Genomic DNA, 17,635 nt, shown 5'->3' on the forward strand with positions numbered 1-17,635 from the left:
GGTAGGGCCCCGCCTCTTTCCAGGCTCGAGTTTGAGACCCCTGGACACGGTCGGCCGCGGAGGAGGAGGATTGGTGGGCGGGGCCAGGTCCGACCCCGCCCTCAGGGGCTGTCTCCCTCCGGCCGATCTGGCTCTCGGGCGGGCAGGGGCGTGGTCTCCTGCAGCCCCGCCCCACTCTGGCCCCGCCTCCACCCTGGCCTCCCTCCCCCGTCGGGCTCCGCTTGCACAGCCGGTTCCTCTTTACATAACGGCGCGGGGCGGCATGGGCTCGGGCCACCGCCTCCGCCCGGCCGCCCGCCCGGACTGTCGCGGCCCGTGGTGGCGACGGCGGCGGCAGCAACAGCAAAGTTTCTCCGGTGGCGGCCCGGGGGCGCATCCTCCCGCAACTGTCAAGCGCTGGCGGCGGAAATGATGAGGCGCTGGCCATTTTCCGAGCCCGGGTTTCCTGCCTGAGCCCCGCTCAAGCGAGTCGCGAGCCAGGAGCCGGCGCGCGGGAGAGAACGCGCCCGGGGCGGGGGCCCGCCCGCCCCCTCGGGATTTCGGGGGGCCGGGGGCGCGCGACGCCATGGGCCGGCCGGGCCCGGACCCCCTCTGTCTCAGGTAAGCCCGCCTTTCCCAGCGCTCCTTCCTTTGGGGCTGGGAGGGCTTTAATGGGGGAAGAGGAGGCCCCCTGTCCGGTTCTGCCCGGTGTCTGCGCACTCCCACAACAGCCTGAAATACTGCCCTGCCCCTAACCCGGATGGGGTGTTCAGGGGTGACCCTTCCCCAGCTCCTGCGACACTCTCCCCGCCGACACCCCCACCCACACACGTGTTGGGGATGTTATAGGGGAGGCAGTGGGAAGGCGCTGAGAGGGTATGGTTAATACCCCCAGTCTACCTTCTCTTAAAGTAGCCCGGTCAGTTGAGAGCAACAGTCCCCCCTCAACATGTGCCTGGGGAGGAGAGGTCTAGGGTCAAGTGCTTGGACCTTGAAAGTGAAAGTAGTCAACTAAGGCTATGAGGATGGAAGAGCCCTCTGGGAGTGGGGCCACCTGCCCCTGCCCCTCCCCACTCTCCCAGCCCAGGGCCATGTGCTAAGAGGGTATCTCTGGATGCTAGAAGCCCGCCTTCACAGTCCCCACATCTCAGAGGTGGCCCAGGCCAGGTGCCCCCAAGCCACTGAGTCCGGAGTTTCACAGGGTTGGGAGCCCCATAGCTCAGGTCTCTTTGAGCTGGTGCCCTCACACCCCAGACCTGGAGCTCAGGTGAATCCTCCCATCAAAAAAAAAAAAAAAAAGGATGCAGAGGAGGCCTTGTCTTATAGGTCAGCGTGCCTGGGAGGGTAATTTCAGAGGCCTTTAATGCCTGGTGCAGAAATCCCCTCCCTTCCCTCCCTCTGACCATGGGGGCTTTTGGGATGATGGGGACTGCATTTGAGGAACTGGGGAGGGGGGTTTGCCTGCCTGTCCTGCTTCTTTTTTTTTTTTTCCTTCTTTAATTTCCTCATTCTCCTGTTTCTCTTCCCCATTCCCTGCCACGATGATGTAGGTGAGGAGGTCACTGCCTGCAGCTGGAGGCCTCCAGGGAGGGGCATGGCCAGGCCTGATTGAGTGGGAGGAAGTGAAATTGGGCTGCGGGTGGGGGCTTCGGAGCAGAGGGCCTGGCAAGATGATGTCTGTAGGGCCAAGGTCCAGCTTTGGGAGCAGGAGGGGCTGAGACTTGACCCACACCCCCCTCGCCTGGGAGATGAGCATCCCCTGACACCCACCAGCTGCCAGGCTCAGCTAGGGCAGCCAGCCCATCTTGCCTCCCTATTTAACGGTCCAGCTGTAGGGCCCCTGCCAGGCGATGGGCACATGGGTCTCCAGGGCTGTGGGCGCAAGTCCTGTCTGGATTTCCCATCACTGACCTGGCTGCCAGAGCGGAAACAGCTCCGGAGGCTCTCTGGGACCTGCGGGGGCTGGAGAGCCAGCCCAAATGGGGGGAGAGCAGGCAGAGGCCGCCTGGGCAGGCTGGGGTCAGCAGATGAGAGGCCAGGGCCCGCTTGGGAAGTTGGAAGGGTTTTTAACAGGCTCACTTTTTCTGAGCCTTTTCCCACAACCCTCCTCTGGGAGGGAAAATCCTTCTGAGCCAAAGGGTGAACATTCCTAGAACTTCTGTGGTCCCTGTGGGCCACAGAGGCAGCCAGCTGGGAAGGGGCTGGACTGAAGTACCAGCTGCTAGGGTCCGAGGACCTTCAGGGACTCAGCAGTGGAAGAGAAAGGTCCTGGAGGCTTAGGTTCCATTCTCCCGCTGCTTCTATCCAGCTGAAGGCATGGGCAAGTGACACCTGTGAGCCTCAGTCCCCCCCCCCCCCCCCCCCCGTGTGAAATGGGATAATAACAGGTTTGTGGTAGGGATTGAATGAGCCAGTGTGTGCAAAGCATCTGCTACCTGGCAGGGAAAGGGTTCAATTACAGGTGGTGGTGGTGGTGATTTTTCATCACTACTGTCATTATCGTTATTGTTACTGGCTGGGAAATGCTTGTTCATCAGCATGCCTTGAATACCTCCGGCATGTGCAGCTCTGGGGTTTCCTGAGTCTTTGGGAGAAGAATCTGAAGACACAGGCGAGGATGAGGTGATGGGGCTTCTTGGCTATGAGGTCTTGCTTCCCCGTCCCAGCCTCAGTTTCCTCATCTGTCAAGTGGGTGTGATAATCGTACCTCATACTTAGGGTCTTTGGAACCATGTATGAGTGAATTCACAAAGTGTTTAGAACATTTTGATCAGGCGTAGTAGTAGTAAGAATGAGACTGTTGTTGTTTGTTGTGGGTGTCAGCTCTGATTGTTTTCCTTCCTGATCCTCCTGACCCCCGTTCTTGTGAAGACTAGACTTGATCTTTCTCGGATAGATAGGAGTTTCTAATGCAAATCAGATTCTGTAGAACCACTCCAGATATAGTGGTGGCCCTACCGCGGGTCAACCTTTGCTTGCCCTTGGATATCTGGGCCCAGCAGTGCCACCCCAGGACACCCTCCACCTCCTGGATGGAGCCTCCCCAAGGGCAGGGATGGAGGTACTTGGAGGGACCTCCCAGTCCCAGGGCAGCCCACTTTGGCGGTGGGGGGTGGGGCGAGAGGCACATAAGGCACTCAGTGCTGGGCCTCACCTGATAATCGTAGATGGTATTAATATTATTAAATGAGAGGCCTCTCCTGTTAGATTCCCACCTCTCCCTGGTAGCGGCATGGCCTTTGGAGCCAAATCTGGGATCTGCCAGTTTTCAGCTGTGAGGCCTAGGGCAAGTTCCCTGACCTCTCTGGGCCTGATCTGCCCAAAGGGGACCAAGAATGCCGGCCTCTCCAGGGTAAGCCTGGAGTGTATGAGCCTGGCATAGTGTAGGGGCTTGAACTGTGTTGGCTATAATTGCCTATGGCTGTGTGCCCTTGGGTTTGTCCCTTAACCTCTCTGAGCTCCAATATCCTTCTCTATGACATGGGAGTACTAATGACTGCACAAGAGAATTGTGTTGAGAAGTGGTACACATAATGCCTGGCATGCAGTCGGTGCTCAGTAAGTGTGAGCTACTGCTGTTAGTGCCCCAGAGGGGGCTGGCACTTAATTGCCAGGTTTCCCGGGAAAATGGTCTCAAGGGGCTCCCCGGGTGTTCAGCATCTTAGGCTGGGCAGGGCAGGAAGTAGCTTCCATCTGGCAGATGCGAGAAGCCTGCCGTGGAGTCCAGAGGTGTAATACATGTTTCTTGTTCCCAGCCAGACCCTGTTCCCAGCTACCCGCCCTCCCTGAGGAAACTGAGGCGGGCAGGCTGCCCAGGGGAAGTGACTCAGCTGGGGTCACTCGCTGAGTCAGGCCTAATTGGACCCAGGAGCCCTGTGCCCCAGCTCCCTGACTTCCGGGGGCCTGCAGTCCCTTGGAAACTGGGCAGGTCCCAAGGCTACAGCTGGACACCCACTTACTTGGGCCCTGACCCCTGGGCAACCAGCATTCCTCAGTCGGGGCTCCGGGGTCCCACTGACCATCACTGGGCTTCTCGACCTGGTATTCTTCCCCCTCAGCAGGGGCAAGGGACACTTCCCCGGGAGAGCAAGTCCTCCTGGTGTCCCCCCAGCCCCGCCCCGACCGGAAACCCAGCAGCTGAGCAGATGGCTGGAAGATTTTTCCTCCCACGCCACCCTGTCAGGGGTCGGCAAGGGGGGCCGGGCTGCAGGCTTCCTCGGGAGCCAGGCCTGGAGCCCCTGGGGGCCTGTCCGGATGTGGGCCCCCACCCCGGTTGGGTAGGGGGGAGGCTGCCACTGCCCCATGTGTCTCCAGGGAGGCCTGGGAGGGAGGAAGTCTATGCCCTGCTCACCGGGAGCTGACTCACAGGGTGCCTGATGAGGTGCTAACCTTGGGGGGCTGGGGGACTGGAAACACGACTGGGGGGAGGTGGTCACAATAGAGGGCCTTTGGCATGAGTCTGCCCTTGAGAGCTGGCACTCTGGTGTCCTCTCATAGGAGGATGGGTCCAGAGAAGGTGAGGAGCAAAGGGAGGGGTTCGCCTCTCCTGATATTGCAAAGCAGCACCATTGTAGGGTATGGGGCTCCCTGAGAGGCTTTCCCCACGTCAGATTCTCACCCTTCTCTGCTCAACTCAGGGGCAGTTAATGGAAGTCATGTGCTAGATGAGAGGGGGTGGGGCTGGAGAGTACTGCCCCTTCTTGGGGGGATAGTCCCTGGTTTTCTCCTGAAGCCCGGGTGGGGTGTGGGGGACGGGGGTGTGGCCAGGGTGTCAGGCCTGGCATGGGGACAGAGGACATTTCCTGTTCTGGCAGACTGTGACAGCCTGATAAATGTCCCTGGGCACTAGGTGACCCCAGAGAGGGTGCATCAGGCCTCCACTGACTGCCTGATGATTTAGGACAGAACCCACCTCTCAGCCTCCCCAGGGCCTCAGAACCTGCACTCCCTACTTCTCAGGAGCTTCTCCACAGTCTACACAGCCTGAATGGTGTGAAAGGGCAGCGGGCTGACTGCCAGGCTGGGTGTGTTGGAATCTCCCCCACCTCTCTGGGCTTCCTTGGGCGAGGGGTCTGGCCTGTTGGAGAAGTTGGTGCTGTAGATGGGAAGGACAAATGCTCCCTGTGGCCTGTAGTCAACCTGGAGTCCTCCCTGGAGGAGGTGTCCCCTATGAAGGTGTGAGACTTCCTGCCCAAACATCTGTGAGCTGGGGGAGGGTGGAAGCTCTGGACTGGCTCATTTTAACTTCGTTTACCACAATTTAAACTATCCTCCCCCTGCCTGGGCAGGTGAAGTCCCCACAGGTGGAGGAAGGCCTTCTCCGCACCTGGGCCTGCTAATTACACGGAAAATGTTAGCTTCCCCAGGTTACATTATTACCCAGGGTGATTGGCTAGAGTAGAGGCTAATGAGCCTCAGTCTCTGGGGTCACGGGTTAGCGTGGGCCCCACAGCTCAGATTCCCTGCTTAGAGCCAGGATTCCCAGCTGTTCAGCGCCTCGTTTCTCACTGACTTGGTAGAGGCTCGAGCGTCCCTTAGGATGGATATGTGTTTGAACAGGGGACACCAAGCTTCGGCTAAGGCTTTAAGGCCCTCACCAGGTTGCCCTTAGCAGGCACTCTGGTGGACAGTTTTCCTGAACTGGGGGTCCTGAGAAGCAGATCCGCCCCCCCCCCCCTCATGCCCCCACACTACTCTGGCACCCTAGGATGGGTGTGGAGACAGCCATCTCTTTGTGTTTGCTTTGGGGACTTGGAGGGAAGGGGGCGCCAGGATTCGACCTTCCTGCTCCCACATAACATCACCCTCGTCCCTCACCCCACTGTGGGATTTGGGAAATCCTGGAGCCCCACCTCCACACAGATAGCTGGGAACTCCTTGCCCCAGAAGCCCAGGCTGAGCAGGTGGGAGGGACTCTGTGGATTTGCAGGCCCCTCTGTGTGGAATCTGTTCATTCCTCTGGCCACCCAGGCTTCCAGATGCTCTAGTGGGGGAGGGGGCGTAGAAATGCCCCAGAGACCCCTGTTCCCATCCTCCAGCCGAAGCCTGGGATTCCTAGGAACATTCAGATGATTAATAAATGCTTTCTGCTAAGAGCTTTTCAGGCCCTGATCCCACAGTTGGTGTGATCTGATCAATTGCTTAGCACATAGTAAATGTTCAATAAATGGCTACCACCTGGGCTGAGGCCCGAGGAGGGGACCACCTTCCTGTGGCCTGGCTGCCCGCCCAGCCAGGAAACCTCCCAGGCCTGCCCCCCTCCCAGACATGGGCCACAGCTGAGTGCTCAGTGCTCTGACTGGTGATTTCCTGCCCAGAGCTCCTGCCTGGAGCCTCCTCTCCCCTGAGAAGGCCTTTTGTTCAGGCTCCCATGACGCTCCCTGCTGGCCCAGCCCTCAAGGCCAGGCTCCCCCTGTGGCTTCCATGGCTGCAGGCCTGATATTCTCTGACGCTGCTGCTCCTCTCTGCTGACAACAACAACAGCAGCAGCAGCCACTTGTTTACTGAGTCCCAGCACCCCACAGACATCAGTTCTCCGAATGCTCCTAGTAAATGCCAAGAGCTGAACCCTGACCCATTTTACAGACGGGGACATGGGCTCAGAGAGGCAAGCCCCCTTTCTGCGTCACACAGCAAAGAAGTGGTAGAGGCAGGATGAGAACCAGGGTTTGGTGGCTAGCTCCACCACGAGAGGTCCCCTGGATGGTGGGGGGTGCATCTTGGTGAGTTTCTCAGAGCCTCACAGCCCTTTCTGTTTGTCCATGTGGGTCAGGAGCATAGCTCCGAGAGCGTGACTATCAAACAGAAGCCCCCCTCAATCCCGGGAGTTCATTCATTCAAGTAATATTTCTGTGACCAGGCCCTGGCAGGGTGAGCAGGAATGAGGTGGCCTCTCGACCCTCCAGGGGCAACCAGCCCAGGTTGAGGGTGCAGGGGACAGTGAGCAGTGTCACTCATGTATCAAGCGGCATCACTCGCTAGCACAGCCAGCCAGGTTCTGATCCCAGCTCTGTGCCTCACAGGCTGTGTGACTCTGGGCAAGCTATTCTTCCCTTGCCTTGGTTTTTTATCTATAAAATGGACATATTTGTAGGACTCCCCCCGCCCCTCCCCCCGCCCCCCCTTCAGTGGGGATTAGTGAATGGATTTGCAAAGTGTTTAGCACGGAGCAGGGCACGTGGAAAGCCAGCCATAGTGTCATTTATCATCATTTTTATTTTTAAATTGTTATTTCTAAAATTGAGATCTGATTGACATACATTAGTTTCAGGTATACAACATAATAACTAGACTTACTGTGATCATGTCACAACGTACAAAAATATTGAATCGTTGGTTTTAAGCTTCTACCCTGTGGCTATTTTCCTGACCACCTGGCAGGTTTGGAACCTGGACGGAGAAGCTAAGGCCTCCTGACTCCAGCAGGAGCTGAATGAGAACTTTATATCCCTTCCTCTGGATCTCACTCATTCTTTTTTTTTTTTTAATGTTTATTTTTGAGAGAGAGCACGTGTGCGGGAAGGGCAAAGAGAGAGGGAGACGGAGAATCCGAAGCAGGCTCCACACTTTCAACACAAAGCCTGACATGGGGCTCAAACCCATGAACCATGAGATCCTGACCTGACCCACCCAGGCACCCCTGGATCTCGTTCATTCAATAACCGTTCACTGGGAAATGAGTCTTCCTCATGGTGCGCATTCAGGCCCGGATCAGGCGTTTTGGGGGTGACTTCTGTGGGAGTTTCTAATTGCCAGCTGTGGGACCTCTCTGTGCTCCAGTTTCTCTAACTGTAAAGTGGGAGCAATTATAGGCCCTGCCTCCTAGGGCTGTCATGAAGTTCGGGAGAGTTAATGCTTTAGGAAAATGCCTGATGTCCAGCAGGTGCTTGGAATACATTGCATTTCTGATGGGAGAGCTGTAGTGGGAAGTGTGGGGAGGAGGGCTGCCGGCCATCACCCGGGCAGTGAGGGACCGTGGATCAGGCACACTGTTCCCAGAAAACTCCTGTCAGAGTTTGGCCCTGCAGTTGGCACAGGGATTCCAGGCTGCACGGGTGGGGGTGCGAGTGGGGAGTGGCCCAGTGAGGGGGGTCGTTGATGGGCTCTGGCCACTGGGCATCTGCCAGAGGAGCCAGAGGTTGCAAATTCAGCTGACCTCTTATATTCATACATTCGTTCATTCAGCAGGCATTTGTTGAGCTCCTGCCGCATGCTAGGAACTGGGACCAGAGCAGGGAGCAGATTGTGAGGCTCACAGTCTGGTGGGGAGACAGCCACTAATTAAGTGATCATAGCTGTAAAGTGATAGCATGTGACCAGTGTGCTGAAGGACAAGTTCAGGACTTGACTCCATTGGTGGGCTCTGGGAAGCTGCCTTTTGTGTGCAGCTGAAAGCAGGCAATCGCCCAGAGGCAGCAGGCATGAACGGGGGCAGATCATACAGGGTCTTGGAGGCGGGCAGGAGCTTGAGTCTGGAATCCGAGCACTCTCTGGGCCCCCTAACCTGGGAGGACAGTGCTTGCCTCACCTGTGTGGAGGCATGGGTTAACTGAGGACAAATCACACACACGCATGCAGGTAACCCCCCTGCCCCTCGCTGCCCCACTTCAGCTACAGGGCGGGGGGTTTGGCAGAGTGTGGCGATCAAGGGCCTATATGGCTCCTCTCCCTCCTGCCTGGCAGCTTTTACTAACTACTGTGTGCAAAGTGCTCACTGAATGTAGGTTTCGAGGCCCTTGTGATGTGCAAAAATGATGACTCTGTGCAGAGCGCCCTCCCCACTGACACCGTCTGGGGTGTCCTGCTGCATTTAGCTGCAGGGTCACCACGATGGCCTAGAGATGGCAGGGACAAGCCCTCATTGTTTTTGCAGCTTCCCAGCAGGTCTGTCCCACCCTGACCATGCACAGAGTCACAAGTAGAAGGGGCCTGTGCACTGGTGTGTGGCAGAAAGATCCTCAGTTTCCAGGTGCAGGTCTCTACCTTGAGAGTCTCTCAAGGACTCCTTATAACCATTTCATGAGGTGGGTACCATGGCGCTCCTCACTTGACAAACGAGGAATCTGGGGTTCGGAGAGGTCCAGTCATGTGACAGTAGGCCCTTAGTAATAGGTTTTTGTGTGGGGAGGATAAGCAGCCATGGTTATGTGGTCCCCCAGCAGGGGCCCAGGCCCAGTTGGAAGAAAAGACGGTACTGATGGTAATTAGAGAGGTCCAGGGTTCAGCACCTCGGACAGCAGAGGGTGGGGGGCTTCTGCCATTTTGATTGTGTGCCGCCAAAGAAGGAGCCAGGGAGGTGGGAGGAGAACGGAGCCCCAGTTGGGAGGGGTGGGCAAGGATCTGCCTGTCCTGACATACCCTCATCAGAGCAGGAAACACCTTTGCGCCGCTCTGCGAGTCTTGTTAGTTGATTCCTTTGCACTCATTGTTTAATGTTTTTGTTGACACCAATGATACACTCTCACTGTAATATTTAAATAATAATAACAGCCGGCCCTTAGTAGGCTTTTCCTAAGTCCTGAGGGTCTTTACATTTATTAACTCAATCCTCATGACACTCCTATGAGGCAGGTGCAATCATGTTCTAAGGCAGAGAAAAATCAATAACACATCCAAAGTCACGTAACTAGTAAGTGGTGGTGCTGGCATCTGACATAGGCTCCGTGTTCTTAACCATATTTTCTAAAGACAAGTAGCAGCAATATTCCTTGGTTACTTTTCCCCCTGAAACTCCAGTTCTAGTTCTTTCCTACAGGTTTCTGTGGGAAACACTGTTTCTGGTGGGTTTCCTCCAGCCACACCTTTCTTGCCCACCACTTAAACACATTTATGTACACATAAAAAGTTGGCAGTTTGGTGTTGTGTGTGTTCATGTAAATTGGATCACAGAGTCTGCGTTGTTCCTTCGGGTGGTAGCATAAACCTCCCTCTACCTTTTCCACTACTGCAGAATATTCCAGCTGAGATGTATCACAGTGTGCTTTACCAGTCTCTGACTGATGGGCATTTAAGTTGTATCTACTTTTTCCCTATTATATACATGGGGGCAGAAAACATCTAGTAGGGGATTGTCCTGTAAGTGCCTCTCTGCACGTGTGAGCAAGCATTCTCTTGAATACTGAGAGTGGAATTCCTGGGTCTGAAACCGAGCCTGCCAAGCAGCCTTCCAGAAAAGGCTGTATCTGTTAAGGTTACCGGCAACGTCGTAGGGGAGTGCACATTTCGACGCATCTTCACCAGCACCGGGTGTTAATGGTCGTTTTCAATTTTTGATGTCGTGCCTGGTGAATAACGTGTCTCGCGGTGACGGGTTCAAGTAGTCGTGTGCCTGCTCACTTCTTTGTTGCCCACCCCACCGTGTCTTTCAGCCCGGCCGCCCCACTTCCGTCTCCGCCATGAACGGGCCCACCCTGCAGCCCTCCTCGGCCTCTTCTGCATCCGCCCCCTCCTCGTCGGCCGCCGCAGCGTCGCCGTCCCCGCGGGGCTGGAGCGAGTTCTGCGAGCTGCACGCGGTGGCCACGGCCCGGGAGCTGGCCCGGCAGTACTGGCTCTTCGCCCGCGAGCACCCGCATCACGCGCCGCTGCGCGCCGAGCTCGTGTCGCTGCAGTTCACCGACCTCTTCCAGCGCTACTTCTGCCGCGAGGTGCGCGACGGCTGGGCGCCCGGGCCGCCGGGGTCCCGGGCCGCGCCGCCTGCGCGTGACTACCGAGACACGGGCCGCGGGCCCCCGGCCAAGGCCGAGGCGTCCCCGGCCGAGTCGGGCCCCGGTCCCGCCGCCCCCGCGCTGCCCAAGGCCCGCAGCTCCGAGGAGCTGGCCCCGCCGCGACCGTCCGCCGCCTGCACCTTCCAGCACCTGCGCCACAGCCTCCGCCACATCTTGCGCCGCGGCTCGGCCGGGGAGCTGTCCGCCTCCGGGGCCGCGGGGGAGGCGGGCGAAGGCCCGGCGCGGCCCGGCCTGGCCAGGAAGCTCCTGCCCTGGAGCCTGGCCCGCGAGCCGCCGCCCGAGGCCCTCAAGGAGGCAGCGCTGCGCTACAGCCTGGCGGACGAAGCGTCCATGGACAGCGGGGCGCGCTGGCAGCGGGGGCGGCTGGCGCTGCGGCGCACCCGGGGCCCCGACGGCGGAGCGGACCGCGTGCTGGAGCTCTTCGACCCGCCCAAGGTAAGCTCCCCGCGCAGGGCGCTCAGAGGGGCGCGCGACGGTCCCGGCGGGCGGCCGCAGAGCACCCAGAGGAAAGCAGGCCTTTTGAAAAATGAAGTGTTTCTTTTAGACCATTTTGAATTTGCATAGAGGTTGCAAAGATCGTTCAGCTATACCCCACGTGCAGTTTTGCCTGTTAACGTCGTACGTTACTGTGTTTGCATAACTGAGGCCCCAGCGTTGCTCACTACTGTGAACTGCGCAGTTCTTTGGATTTTGCGTTTCCCCTAATATCGCTTTGTTGGTTCCAGCACACCGTGTTCGATTCAGCTGTCGGGTCCCTTTTCGTGGGCCTAATGGCTTTGACAGGTTCTACAGGCTTTCCTTGTTTCTGACGGCAGGTTTGAGGAGTACCGGGCAGGGATTTTGTACAACGTCCAGAGACACTGTATGTGGGTGTCATGTGGGCTGTGACAGGTTGGTCCACGTCCTTGAAAACCCTGGCCCAGACTGACCATGACAAATAGGAGCGATTTTTTTTTTAGGGGGTTCAAAACTGTCACTTGGATTCCTTTGCAAGTCCCATGATTTGTTGATGTCTTATTTCAAGTTTTAAAAATTTTGTGTGCGTTTTTTTTCCTTTTCGACAACTTTGTTCAGCTGTGCAGTTGAGGCTGAAGGGTCAAGGTGTTCCACACACCTGACAAGTTCCATCTTTGACTCAGATGTATCAAGTTGACGAGACCACGTGGCTTTCACCTCATTCCTTTCTCTTTGTGGTTCTATTATGCTTCCAGAGATGGCGCAAAGCCGATGTAATCTTAGCCCTTGGGGGTCAAGGTCTGAATGGAGAAGACTTAGTTATTCCTTTAATAGATATTTATTGAGTACCTACTGTGTGCCAGACAGATGCTGGTGCTGGGGAACTGGCATCTTAGTGAGAGCCGTTGAATAAACCTACAAAAGAACATGGAATTATAAATCATATATTGTGTTCTAAAGGAAAAGCAGTGGGGCCTCTGGGAGTGTAACTGAGGGGCCCTAATTCAGGGGTTGGGATGGAGTGTTGGCAAGGAATCCTCTCGTGTAAAGTACCTTTCTCTTTAAACTTCAGGGCAGCGTCCCATGCTTACACTGAAGTGGGTGGAGTGCATCTGAAGCTCCACCCATGTTGCCATGGTTGTGCACACCCAAGTGACCTAGCACCCAGGGGGGCTCCCTCCCACCTCCTCCATGTCTGTAACCCCTCGGCCACCCCCTCCTTCCCCTGACTCCTACTCTGGGGATTCCAGTTCTCTGTTCTGGAACTGCACACAAATGGAATAGCCCAGCATGTTGCCTTTTACGTCTGGCTCCTTTTGCTCCGCATGATGTTGTAGGGAGACTTGTCCGTGTGCATCAGTAGCTCATTTGTATGGACGTACCACAGTTAGCTTATCCATTCACCTGTTGATGGATATTTGGATTGTTTCTACTTTGGGACTTTTATGCTGTTATGAAATCTGCATGTAGTTCTTTGTGTGCACACGTGCTCCATTTCTCTCCATTTCTCATTCCTCAAAGTGGCCTTGCTAGGTCATATGGTAAGTGCGTGTTTATGAGAAATTCATATACTTTTTCCAAAGTGGTTGCATGATCTTATGTCCCCACCAGCAGTGTATGAAAGTTTTTTTTTTTTTTTTCCATTTCTAGTGGATGTGTACTAGTTTCTCATTGCGGCTTTAATTTGCATTTCCCTGATGACTCATGAGGTTAAACACCTTTTCATAAGTTTATTGGCCACTGGAATGAACTCTGTTATGATGTGTGTGTTATTTTTATTGAGTTGTCTCTCCTTTTCTTATTGCTTTATAAGAGTTTTTATATATCTGGGATATATTTCCTTTTATTGCAAATATCATCTCCCACTCAGTGGGTTGCCTTTTTCTTCTTTAATGGAATCTTTTCATGAACAGATTTTTTTTTTTTTTAATACTTATTTTGAGAGAGCGTGAGCCAGGGAGGGGCAAACTGAGAAGGAGAGAGAGAGAGTCCCAAGTGAGATCAGCACCTGAGCTGAAATCAAGAGTCTGAACACTTAACCCACTGGGCCACCCAGGCACCCCCGTGAACAGAAATTCTTACTTTTAATGAAGTCCAGTTTATCGATTGCTTTCCTTTATGGCTTGTGCTTTTTGTGTCCTATTTAAGAAATCTTTGCCTACTCAGGGTCATGAAAATCTTTTTAAAAAGTCTTTTCTTCTGGAAACTTTATTTTGGGGAGCCTTCACATTCTGGACCAAGATCGATCTCTAATTAGTTTTTATGTACAGTGTGAGGCAGGGGTCATGATTCTTCCAGGTGTTCCAACACTACTTGCCGATGTGACCATCTTTTCTCTGTTGGATTGCAATGCTGCTTTTATACTAAATAAAGGATAACCTGTGTGCTTCTGGAAGACTCTCCCTTATGTTCCATTGGCTCATGTGTCTCTCCTTAGGCTAACACCACACTGTCCTAATTGCCAAAGTTTCCTAGTGAGTCTTGGGCTAGTGACTTTTGGACCACAGTCTTTATTTAAATTAAAAAAAAAAAATTAATGTTTGTTTATTTTTGAGAGAGAGACAGCATGAGCAGGGAGAGGGAAATACAGAATCTGTAGCAGGCTCCAGGCTCTGAGCTGTCGGCACAGAGCCCAACTCAAGTCTCAAACCCACCAACCGTGAGGTCATGACCTGAGCCAAAGTCACATGCTCAACCGACTGAGCCACCCAGGTGCTCCGAACCACAGTCTTAATCCTGAGTTAAGAATCTCTCAGTGTTGGGGCACCCGGCTGGCTCAGTCAGTAGAGCATGTGACTCTTAATGTCAGGGTCGTGAGTTCGAGTTGGGTGTAGAGATTAAAAACTAAATCTTAGAAAAATAATAATAATAAAAAAGACTGTCAGTGTTTCAGGCAGAGGGAACAGCATGGACAAAGGGCTTGAGATGGGTACGCATTCTGTGTGCTTTGAAGAATGTGCTGGGAGCACAGGGAGGGAAGGTGGGGTATGGGGGGGTATGTGTGGTCAGAGGGGCACGTGAAGAGTTAGTGTTTTATGCCAAACACAATGGGAAGCTGTCGGAAAAACGCAAGTGCAGATAAAAACTCTTCTCATTGTTTTTAAAGTCTTGAGGTTATGCACCATGAAAGGCAAATAGCGGCCCAAACACATGGTCTTATCTGTGTGACAGCATGGGGTTCCCTATAAAACTTCATTTTTAAAAACAATTTCTGGGGCGCTTGGCTGGCTTAGTCAGTGGGGCGTGTGACACTTGATCTTGGGGCTGTGAGTTCAAGCCCTACGTTGGGGGTAGAGATTACATTACAAAAAATTAAAAATCTTTAAACAATAAAAATAAATAAAAACTTTGTTTTTTGTTTATTTTGAGAGAGGGAGCACGAGAAGGAGAGGGGCAGAGAGAGAGGGAAAGAAAGAATCCCAAGGAGGCTTCATGCTGTCAGTGCAGAGTTTAGCATGGGGCTTGAACTCGCAAACCGTGAGATCATGACCTGAGCGGAAATCAAGAGTCAGATGCTCAACTTACTGAGCCACCCAGGCACCCCTAAGAAACAACTTCTGCTTAAAATAACCATCTTGGAAAGCCAGCTCTGGGGCCTTAGGCAAGTGACGTCACCTCTCTGAGCCTCAGTTTCTTCCTGTTTGCAATGGCACTGCTCATAGTTCCTGCCTTGTGGCACTGTTGTGTCAACGGAGAGTCCCTGGCATGTGGAGCACTCAGTGTCACTGATGGGTGACACCGGTAAGGACTTTGGGGCTGAGAACACACATTTATTTCCAGTGCTGGTCTGGGTTCTCAGTGTCCAACTGGCACGCCCTGTCGAGGCTGCTGTTCTTCAGGAGCCCTCATGGTGGGGCCCCATTCAGAGGCCTTAGGGGCCAGAGGTGGTGTTCGGGCCCTGGTGAAGTCGAGCCTTGGGGTTCAGTCAGTGAGGTTATGAGTTCAAGCCCTATGTCGGGGGTAGAGATTACATATACTAAAAATGTAAAAATCTTTACATTTTAAACTTTTTAAAAATGTTTATTTATTTATTTTGAGAGGGAGCACGAGCTGGGCCTTGGGACTCTGTCCTAGGCTCGGTGGTCGCTCTGAGACCTGGAGGGTCTCCCACAAAGCAAACGGCCGTGGCAGGGCCCCTTCCGGCCCCTCCCCAAAGTATCTGTCTCGATGGAGCAGCCCAGCTCCAGCCGCTTCCCTTCCGACAGCTTCCCATTGTGTTTGGAACAGTCTGGGGGCTATTCCCGAATGTTCCCTGAATGACTTGGGGCATTTAGTCTCTGGGCTGAGGATGCTTAGACTCTAAGTCTTGACTGAGTATGCCTGCCAGGTGGGTAGCCTCGATCTCTGACCCTGGAGTTGTTTATAGGAACAGCTTTAGACAGAAGGAAAAGGAAGGTTGAAGGTTTGGCAACCGGTGGGTGGTGGGTGGTTAAGGGCTTGAGCTCTGGATTCATACCCAAACTCTGTCACTAAGAGGGTGCCAGCGCCGGCCTGGGGAAGGCCCTGCTGCCCAAAGCAGGAAGAGGCTTGGAGGACCAGAACTGAGACAGCGCAGCCGCCCCGGGACACGGAATTAGGGCCTCAGCCAAGCAAATGTCCTCCAGAGTCTGAGGCCAGGTGTTCAGGGGCTCACGGGTCAGCTTCACCTCTGCCTCTGACCAGCTGTGCGACCCTGGTCGGCTTCTTCCCCACTCAGCCTCGGTCTGTTCATCTGTGAGCAGGGGTGATAGCAGTCGCCTCAAGGGGCATCGTGAGGGCTGCAGGCGGAGGGAGCTCCTTGCTAATGGGGGTGTAAGTGGAGGCCACAGTCAGCCTGCGGTGGGGGGAGGGAGGGTTGGAGGGTAGTTGGAGGAGACACCGGCTTTTTCCAGTGTCTAAAGATGGATAGAGAAGTCACAGCTTTCTCTGGTTTCAGTGGCATCCCTGCAGGTGGGCAGGAGATGGGCCTCCCTTCTGTGCTCTGGCCTTCAGGAAGAGACTGGGGATTGCTGCCACGTGGGGGGTGGTCACCGAAGGGCCTTTGGCAGGACGTGACACATGAGTGGGAAGAGGTGCCAGTCCCGGAAGATCTGGGTGCAGGAGTGCCAGGTCAATGAAATGGCAAGGGCAAAGGCCCTGGGTGGCCGCAAACCAGGAGACTTTAAAGAACAACCAAATGCCAGGGGCTGGAGTGGAGTGAACAAGAGGAGAGAAGGTTGGAAAGGTGCTGGGGCTGGGTTAGGTGGGGGTCTTGTGGCCACAGTAAGGACTTGGGAGTTTCTGTGAGCAGTGGGAGCCCTTGGAGGACTTGGGCCCCGTGGGCTGAGACGCTTGCCGGGACTACCCAGCAGTGGCGGTGGGCTGGAGGAACCCCCTTGGGGCTCCCTGTGCTCTTTAGGGCTGCCCATGGGGGACTGTGGCATGATTCTTCTCCTTCAGGACCCTCTAGTCTTCGTGGCAACTCATCTGTGGCAACCCCCCCCACCTTGGGCATGCCCAGGGTTGGGCTAGGATGGGGGGCAGCATATTACTACCTCGAATGGGCACCTACTGTGTGCCAGGCATTGCCCTAAACACTTGATCTCAAGTCCTTCCCGTGAGGTTGAGGCCACTGGCCCATCTGACAGGGAAGAAACTGAAGCTGGGAGGGGCAAAGGGACTCGCTCAGGGTCATGCCGCTGAGGAGGGTGGAACCCCGATCCCAAGGGGTTCCCACCTCAAAGCCCCCAGCCACGCTCTTCAGCTGGCTCCTCGAGCCACAGTGGGTAGAGCGTCAGCTCTCGGGCAGGTCAGGCCCGAGATGTGCCATCTACTCAGCAGTTAAAAGGAAAAAATATTTAAAAACAAAATGTAAAGATTTCACAGAAGAATCCAGATTTCTGGTTTCTCTTATGAAGTCCGTGGATCTGGCAGAGCAGGGCCAGCATCGAAAGAGTGACCCAGCCTGTGCTCTGCAGAGGAAGAGCCTGGAGGGAGGTGTGGAGGCCCCAGGGGAGGGAAGAGAGTACAGAAGCAGCCACCGGGCCAGGGGTGAAGCATGGCTAGGTTGGCTATGGCATGTGGGCCGACCCTTTGCTCTTTTGGGCCTCAGTTCCCCCATATATCCAGGCTTGGGTTGGCAGAAATGGTCTCAAAGCCCCGCCAGGTCTGGGGGGCTGAGCCTCAGTTTCTCTCATCTGTACAGCGGGGTGATGGCGTTCTAGCTACTCACCTTTTAGCCAACACTTATTTGGGACTTGTTCTATACCAGGGACCTTACCGACCTGGCTTTCCTGACAGCAGCCCTATGAGAGAACTACTGGGATTACCTCCATTTCATAGATGGGGCAATACAGGTGAAGAAGGGGTAGGTGACTTGCCTGAGGTCACACAGATCTGGAGTGGCTGGGGTGGGATCAGAACCCAAGCTGCGTGTGGTGTGGACATGCAACCCAAGGTGCGTGTGGTGGTCCTTCCTTCAGAAGGACTTATGATTCCTGGGGGCTGTGTGTTTAACC

General features: G+C 54.8%; 1 protein-coding gene across 1 annotated transcript in view; it reads left to right on the plus strand.

Annotated features, from left to right (window-relative positions):
- Positions 1-211: 211 nt before the first annotated feature.
- Positions 212-17,635, plus strand: part of SH2B3 (SH2B adaptor protein 3) — a 38,541-nt gene continuing 21,117 nt past the window's right edge. Inside the window, 2 exon segments of the mRNA XM_043557621.1 lie at positions 212-600; positions 10,347-11,138. Coding sequence (XP_043413556.1) covers positions 10,374-11,138 — 765 coding nt within the window. The 5' untranslated portion in view covers positions 212-600; positions 10,347-10,373.

The sequence above is a fragment of the Prionailurus bengalensis genome, chromosome D3 (genome assembly GCF_016509475.1).
Source record: "Prionailurus bengalensis isolate Pbe53 chromosome D3, Fcat_Pben_1.1_paternal_pri, whole genome shotgun sequence".
Taxonomy (NCBI): Eukaryota; Metazoa; Chordata; class Mammalia; order Carnivora; family Felidae; genus Prionailurus; species Prionailurus bengalensis.